The 8,184-nt window shown below is 35.4% G+C and overlaps 1 protein-coding gene and 1 long non-coding RNA gene across 3 annotated transcripts; one reads left to right on the top strand and one right to left on the bottom strand.

Moving 5' to 3' along the window:
• Positions 1 to 558: 558 nt before the first annotated feature.
• On the bottom strand, positions 559 to 2,100 carry LOC111401741. The gene is made up of 2 exons (XR_002704095.1): positions 1,858 to 2,100; positions 559 to 1,513 (listed from the first exon to the last, which is right to left on the bottom strand). It is a non-coding gene; the product is annotated as an uncharacterized LOC111401741 (long non-coding RNA).
• Positions 2,101 to 2,439: 339 nt separating this feature from the next.
• On the top strand, positions 2,440 to 6,731 carry LOC111401740 (putative D-cysteine desulfhydrase 1, mitochondrial). 2 transcript variants are annotated; one of them, XM_023029619.1, is made up of 10 exons: positions 2,440 to 2,782; positions 2,862 to 2,927; positions 3,437 to 3,631; positions 3,747 to 3,857; positions 4,598 to 4,689; positions 4,823 to 4,915; positions 5,545 to 5,602; positions 5,687 to 5,800; positions 6,152 to 6,249; positions 6,416 to 6,731. In XM_023029619.1, exons 1-10 carry the CDS (start codon positions 2,660 to 2,662, stop codon positions 6,618 to 6,620), a joined length of 1,155 nt encoding a protein of 384 aa, XP_022885387.1. In that variant the 5' UTR covers positions 2,440 to 2,659; the 3' UTR covers positions 6,621 to 6,731. The 2 variants fall into 2 exon arrangements, with proteins under 2 accessions (XP_022885387.1, XP_022885388.1); XM_023029620.1 differs by having other exon boundaries at positions 2,765 to 2,782; positions 3,453 to 3,631.
• Positions 6,732 to 8,184: the final 1,453 nt, after the last annotated feature.

The raw sequence follows: 8,184 nt of genomic DNA, 5'->3' as shown, positions 1-8,184 counted from the left end.
AAGAAGTGCAAGAAGTCCATTTACATTACAGCCATCTCATTGCACACCAAAATTTGTGAGTTCACAAGGATACTTTGCTAGACTTCATGATATTAGTTATAAGAAAGTAAAGATAAAAATTACAATGAATTTGCAATCAATCCAACATTTCTATCTTCCCACCATCAACAGGAAAAATTTCATAAATCAAGATAATCTCTTTTCGAATCACAACATTTTTTCCTTAAGGGAACACGAAAATATCCAAATCAAGTCAGAAAAAATAAAACAAAAAGAAACATACCAAAAAATAGATATTGATCTTCAACAATTCTCCTAAACTTAAGTGGATTCCTAATAATTTCAATAAAATGTACATAGGGTTAGGGCTTCAGCATGGCTGCCAGAGTAAACCGTGAACTTTTTAGACCAACAAACCTAGACAAAAATGGACATTTTGGCAACCACGAACGATCTTGAGCGAGAGAGGAAATTGAGAGTCGTTTAGGTTTAGGGCTTTAGTTGCTATATGAATGAATATTTTTACCTTTTTATTTTTCATATTTTTATTTTATTTTATTTTTTCTTGTAAGTAGTGAGATGGGAGCTTTTGATGTGATGCAAATTAACTTTTTGTACTATTCTTTCATCTAATCAAATCAATTTTAATTAAGGACATCCAAGGTATTTCAATTTTTTTTGAGGGCCATAAAAGTCATAAAGTGATAGTTTGGTCAAAACTATTAAAATGTGACTTTTTTGTAAATTCAAACCCAAAAAATGACATCCAGTGTAATTTCCACATAAATAAATAATATGGCAAAGTGTGTACATTTGAATAGTCAAGCAATAAAATGCAAATACGTGTACGTTTGAACGAAGTTGAATAGTTGTAACATTGTTTTATCCAAGATACTGTGTACTAGAAAGAGCTGTTTTTATCAAAAATAAATGTTAGCCAACTAACATATCAAAAGTGTGGACACAATTTGATAAGCAAATATACAAATTGAATCAACAAACTTTTTTGTGACAACAAACTTATATTAGCCTTCTATCATGGGACAAAATAGCAGCTGCGGGCCTGCGGCCTTGGAGAAGTACCGATCCTCCACGACTAGCACAGGTGAGCTCGACCAAGCTGAGTCATTAAGCCAGTATTGTGCCTTGTCCACATTTAGAAAGGACTATCACATGGCCGAAAAGCGATGCCCAAGTTACACAGTATTTCAGTTACTTTGGACAAAACATATTACTTGATTATCAATAAAAAAAAAATGCATGCAATGTTCCAACTGTGAGAGAGAGAGAGAGAGAGACTCGAAAAAGAAATAAAATCCAGCAAATTACATATCAAGCGTCCATCATGCTTAAGAAGTATTAACATTTCTAGATGAACTAATTTCACCAACAAACTAAAGCACATTTAAACAACCATCATGGGGGACAAGAGCAGCAATCTTCTTGTCATTCTTAATGAGTTGAACCCCAGCACATTTACCAATAGCAGAGTTTGGCTGTTTAACTTCAATGCCTATGTCAATGAGAAGAGATATATTCGTCATAAAAAGATCGGTTCCATACATAAAGAAATCAAGAAAGACATTGATGAAAACAAATACAACAAAGGTTGAATATTCAAATGCACACACTTTGATAAACAAGTCATGGTTATCATCTTCCATAATTTCGGATCCAGAATAGAACAAAAATGAATGACTTATAAGTTATGCTCTGTTTAAGTTTTCAAACTTAGGTCAATAGAACTCAGTTTTCTGCTGTGGGTAACAGGCGAAGGATGACAACATGGACTCATGTGACCACTTAACAATAAATTTCAGCCAATTTAGATACATTCAAGGAAGGATGAGAAAAAACCCTTGTCTGCCATTTGGGGTTAGTGCAAATTTTGGACTTGTTGATGAAAGTGGTGTCGATATACAAAACACGATCGACCTCTTGTTTACAAATAGCTCGGAGTCCGCCGGTCAATTCCCTGAATTTTGGCTCGATATGGATGGGTTTTCAGTTGCAGGATCGACACAAAATTTGGGGAAAATGGTGTGAAATGTAGCCTTTCTATTTACCCAGTGGTCGGAGTTGCACCGGAGATGGATTGAAAAATAGNAAAATTTGGGGAAAATGGTGTGAAATGTAGCCTTTCTATTTACCCAGTGGTCGGAGTTGCACCGGAGATGGATTGAAAAATAGTGGTGGGTGGGTTTGGCAATGGCGGGAGTCGACGCAAAGTAGGGGGAAAATGGTGGAATGAATTCTCGTTTCCCAATTTTCTCACTTTTGGAGATAGTGCTTCTTTTTCCTTTTTCTTTTGTTTTAATAAGCAATGCCACATCATCTAATTTAAAACCCTGTACCGATTCTGTGAGGGTATTCCTGTACCCTTATCATCTTTCGTTATTATTTGTCATTTTAAATCTGTATAAATTCTTGTTATTTTTAAGCCAGCCGGCGGCCACGTAAGAAAAAGAAGATGCTATGCTATAACTGGAACTTTAGCTGAGGATCCTTCATCATCTTCAATCCTGCTCCTGCATCATTTCCCATTCAATCGATCATCAATAGCAAGAAAAATCCAATCAAATTAATCCCAAAACAAGAAATTATACGCTCCTCGTATTCTTCTTCGACAGCAAATTCCTCAACTAGATCGAAAACTGCAATGGAAGCTGTCCCCAATCCTCAAAAACCTACATTCGAATTCCTTACAAAGAAGCCATACGTGCCACCTTCATGGGCCTCTCACCTCAATCCTATTCCCTCTCATGTCTTTTCACTTGGCCATGTACGTATATATCGATGTTGATTGTTAATTATTGAAATTTCTGTTTAATTTGAGTGATTAATATAAATATTCTTAATAGTTTCCGACTCCAATTCACAAGTGGAACCTCCCTAATTTGCCCAAGGGGACAGAGGTCTATCTCAAGGTAAAGATATTTCACTCACTTTTGGAATTGCTAACTGAAATTTGAAACCTTTAGCATGGTAATATGAATATTCATCCTAAGGGTTTGGATTTGTTGTGAAAAGGAACTTTCCTCATAGCATATCATTTGTTTTTATAAAGCTTAAACAAGAGAATACTTTTTATGCGTAGTTTAGGAACTATAAAAAATTTGGTTATGGATGCAGCAATAACTTCCAGGCATTTCATACTTGCCTCAGGGGGAAAAAAAAAAAGAAAAGAAAAAAACTTGTGATTTGAAATAGCAACATGAGTAGGACAATTTTTTTTAATAAACTTGACATATAGATAGAGAAATGCCTTTGATGATCATGGCTCATCGAGAAATTGATGGTTAAAGTGCACATATTTGTTTGGGCGTGTAAGGATTATGTCTGGTGTATTTTATACAAGAATATGTAGTCTAATTCTTGAACTATCTTGTTGGTTTATCATATTCTGTTTTCTGATGAGGAAATTTGCATTTCATAGCGTGATGATCTTTCAGGAATGCAATTGAGTGGCAACAAGGTCAGGAAACTAGAATTCTTGTTGGCAGATGCCGTGGCACAGGGGGCAGATTGCATCATAACTATTGGAGGGATACAAAGCAATCACTGCCGGGCGACAGCCGTGGCAGCAAAATATTTGAACCTTGACTGTTATCTTATCCTACGCACTTCAAAGGTACTTGGTTTTGGATGTTATTAGATTGCTTCAGTTAGGCTTCCGCTCAGAAGCTATGTGCTCTTTCCTCTCTGAATTCTGTATGTGTATTAGCTATCATCTTCTAATTTTGTAGGTTCTTGTGGATAAAGATCCTGGATTAACTGGAAATCTCTTGGTTGAGCGATTGGTTGGAGCACATATTGACCTTGTTTCAAAAGAAGAATATGCAAAAGTTGGGGGTGTAGTACGTCTACTGTATCCTCACTCTTAGATATGAAATATAATATGATTAGCTTCCTCTATGTTGCTCTGCCTTTTGGGGTGGGATAGAAACTTATTTTGATTGTTGATCTGTTTTATTATATGATATCGGTTAATAAATTTGTAGGTAGGGGGTTTTAAACCTGCGCTGTGACAGGACTGGGTAGCCAGGCACAGCTGCACATTTGCTTTTCCAGAAAATCATATAAAAAAGGGGGGAAAAAGGGTTTTGGATCTCATGACCTGCCAACCAGACACTAGCCGAATATTTCAGCACAGACAGCCTGGCCTGGACCAGCCTGGACCAGCTCGGCAGGAAACTGTGGTCCATCCTGAGCCACCCCAAAAATGGGTTGTGTCATCCTAGACCCAGCCCGCTTTATACTTCTATTTCTGCTGATTTAATTATTATAGTATTCAAACATGAGAAAACTTTGGTAGGTGGTGAAAAGTTGAAACAGATTCATCCTAGGCGTTCAGGATGGTCTCCTGACAGGGAAAATGTGCTGAAGATCTCGGAGTTATAAGGATAAATAATGCTTTTTTTCTTTAATTATTACACATCTTTATCGAGCCTTACTAATGTTTAGGCCGTGAATCGTTTATGTTATACCAAATTTAATGCTGTCTTCTCACGTAGGTACCAGTGTTTTACTGCTTTACTTATTGCTATTGAACAACATATTTTTCAATGTCCTCTGACGGGTGCTTCTCTGATATCAGGCTCTTACTGACGTGTTGAAAGCAAAATTGTTAAATGAAGGGAGAAAGCCATACGTCATTCCTGTAGGTGGGTCCAATTCTTTAGGAACCTGGTAAGGCTGGATGTTAAATGTCATCATCTGTCTATATGTAGAGTGGACGCCTGAGGAGAGTTTATCAAATTACAATGGTCTAATTTCTTCTTATCAGCTTGAAATTGTTCACGAAACATTCTTTGTTTTTCAGGGGCTATATTGAAGCAGTTAGGGAGATTGAAGAACAGCTTCAGGATGTGAAAGATGAAGTAGTATTTGATGACATTGTTGTAGCATGCGGCAGGTATTGCCCTGCTTCTTTATTCTTGAATTTTAACAGCTATACACTTCTAATTGAGGAAGTAGCATTTAGAATATACTTCCAGTTGTGATCTGCAAGTTTTTTTATAAGGCTGGATTTGATTGTAACTATATCTGTTAAGAAAACATAGATTATGTTCATGTAAACTCCAGTTCCTCTATTACATTCAGAAGACAGAAGAATATTACAGGGTTGTTATTTCCTTTTGTCACCAAGAATAACATCCAGTGGTCTTAATAGTATTGCTTCTGCTCCTAGTACTCAATAATTTTCTGTCACGTGTTTTAATGCCTATGTTTCTACGCACATGTATGTGTTTGACATGGATTTAGTATTTCAATAGTGAATGATTCTACTTACTTTGACATTGCTAACTCAATAAACCTGTGAATCCATCAGAGTTTTCGTTAACTTAAAAAGTTACTGTACCAAGTGGGTTCTGCCTTAGTTTTTCTTTATTTTGGTGGAATATGTGGAAATTTGCACCAAAAAAATTTAATTCTTTCAGAAACAACTGGTCTGTCTGAATTTGCCCAATAACATTTAAAGACAGTTACCATGTTATAGCCTGATTGTATTCATCTCAATGTTTTCTTGTTCATGATTCTCAGTGGGGGTACAATTGCTGGTTTGTCAGTAGGATCTTGGCTGAGTGATCTGAAAGCTAAAGTACACATTCTTACTTTTCTCCTTTTATCTTCTCCCCCCTTTGGTTTGAATATTAATTACTATGAATAATTGTCTTGATTTTAGGTTCATGCCTACTGTGTCTGTGATGACCCTGAGTACTTCTACGAGTATGCCCAGGGCTTACTTGATGGCCTTCATGCAGGTGTTAGTTCACGTGATATAGTTACCATCCAAAATGTGAGCACATTTTTATTTTGTTCAGATTGTTGTCGTATCCTTCTTTCATCTTCGAGGATTCCAATGGCAGACTTTAGTTCATAATCTTTGTTTTGGTTATTGTTTTCATGTCTTTTATATTATTTGTTATGCAATTGATGGCTGTAGACATTCTGCATTTCTGAAGCTTATAGATTTATGTAGAAATCATTTTCTTGTCTGAAAGGCTGGACTAGTGTTTTAATACATAATGATTTTCACTGAATTACGCTATTTCAAGTTTTTTGTTTGTTGTCCTGTAGCAGTGTCTAGCAAAAGTGTACAGAAAACGCAGATGTAAAGCTCAATGCTCATCTTTTTGGATCTTTACAGGCCAAAGGTCTTGGATATGCAATGAATACAACTGAGGAGCTAAAATTTGTCCAGGAAATTGCTGAAGCTTCTGGTGTGGTTCTTGACCCAGTTTACAGGTGTGAAATCGTATACTGAACTTAAAGGCTGCTGCACGTTGAGACTTTCCATAGCCGTAATTAACCTGCTGGATGGGGATCTGGGAAGATGTATATTCGTTTAACAGATATGACATAGTTGTGAAAGTTTTTCTGAATGAAATTATTTTTTTTGTGCATTCTGCAGTGGAAAAGCGGCTTTTGGGATGATTAGAAACATGGCTGAGAATCCAAAGAATTGGGAAGGAAGAAGAGTCCTCTTCATTCACACTGGTGGTCTATTGGGATTGTTTGACAAAACTCAGGAGCTAGCCCCCTTGGTTAGCAACTGGCGTAGAATGGATATACATGAATCCATCCCGCGCAAGGAGGGCACTGGGAAAATGTTCTGAAATGGTTAAGAGAAAGTATTTCACTGTGAAGGAGAGACATTTTCCCAGTTCATATTTGTGCTTTTTAACTGTGAGGTAATAAAATCACTGGTATTGTTGTTGATTTTGATATCCTGCAAGCGTACGGTATAGTAAATAAAACAATAAAGTGGCAGTGAACAATCACACAAGGATTAAGTATCTAATATAGTTTTCAATTAACCTAACTCTAATCGAACACACAATAAATATAAGACATATTGTATTTACTAATTAATCTTGAGACGAACCTACCTAACTTATCTAACTAATTAAGTGGTAGAAAATCGTTTATGAAACTCAAGTAGTTGAACAAAGCACTTGGACCTCGAATTCCTCTACATTGTGCCATCTTAATATTAATTCAAGACTTTGACAACATTTATGTGGATATGAAGATCAGTGTTCCTATCTTGTTTGATAATATCTCACAAGTGGAATCAGACAAATCTATCTTCACGTGACCTAAAATATGCCTATCTCGAATGCAAACATGTAACGATGCATTACATTGCAAGAAGATTCAATTGGATCATACAAAATATGGACAATTGTCCCTAACATCTATAGGACTTTAGAATGATTGCTATTTGTGCTAAATTCCTATTCCTTCTCCCGAATGACAATATAACATAAATATCATCAATTAGTTATTAATTAATCTAAAAGCATTAAATTCCTAACAATATTCAAACGAAACAAACATTAAGGAGGGTGTATTCAATCGGGACTTTTAAAGACTTTTAGAGATTTAAAAAATTTAGGTGTATTCAATTGAAACTTTTAGAAACTCTCTAAAAGTTTGGATATATTCAATAGAGACTTTTATAGACTTTTAAAAAGTCTCTAGAAATCATGGAGTATTCAATTAATCATGGAGTATTCAATTAATCATGGAGTATTCAATTAAAACTTTTTACAAATCTCTATAAGTTTTGGGGTATTCAATTTAGAGGGACTTTCAGGGAATTTAAAATTTCTTGGACTTTCAGAGACTTTTTTATAGAAAATATAAATACGATTTTTCTCCCAAAATCTCTCATCCATCGAGAGATTTCTAAAAAGAGTCCGCTCTTCTTATTTCCCTCTAGGTTTTTCCTCTATCTCTTCCAATTAGGTATTTCCTCTATCTCTTTCAAAAGAAAATGGTCTTCCTTCAATTCTAGTTTTATAGGATCCAGGACATATCAAAATGTGAAACACAATACTGTCGGTATTGAGAAAACAACGCAAGGGGAAATGCAAATTCTTTTAAGTGGAAAATCAACGGTAAAGATAAAATGCTGTGAATTCTCATAAATATTCCTCGATATCTCACATTTAACATTGTGAAGAGCATATTTCCTTCACACAAAAAAAAAAAAAAAAAAAAAAAAATCTCAAAAGTCTTTTAAAGTCTCTAGTAAAAGTTTCCACAAATCCAGGAAAAACTTTTACTAATTCCTACCAAATCCATAGAAATTACTTAAAATTTCATAAAGTCCACAAAAGTCACCCACTTAAAAAAGTCTCCAAAAATTTTTAAAAGTTTCAATTGAATACACCC

Source organism: Olea europaea, chromosome 10 (assembly GCF_002742605.1).
Source record: "Olea europaea var. sylvestris chromosome 10, O_europaea_v1, whole genome shotgun sequence".
Classification (NCBI taxonomy): Eukaryota; Viridiplantae; Streptophyta; class Magnoliopsida; order Lamiales; family Oleaceae; genus Olea; species Olea europaea.
The sequence above is the reverse complement of the archived record's forward strand: the minus strand, read 5'-3'. Positions and strand labels throughout refer to the sequence as shown.

Excerpts from the sequence above, each read along its gene's own strand:
- LOC111401740 (XM_023029619.1), top strand. The coding sequence starts at position 2,660 with ATGGAAGCTGTCCCCAATCCTCAAAAACCTACATTCGAATTCCTTACA. Across the intron at positions 3,858-4,597 it reads ATGCAAAAGTTGGGGGTGTA|GCTCTTACTGACGTGTTGAA; the intron begins GTACGTCTACTG and ends CTCTGATATCAG. Across the intron at positions 4,690-4,822 it reads TCCAATTCTTTAGGAACCTG|GGGCTATATTGAAGCAGTTA; the intron begins GTAAGGCTGGAT and ends TTTGTTTTTCAG.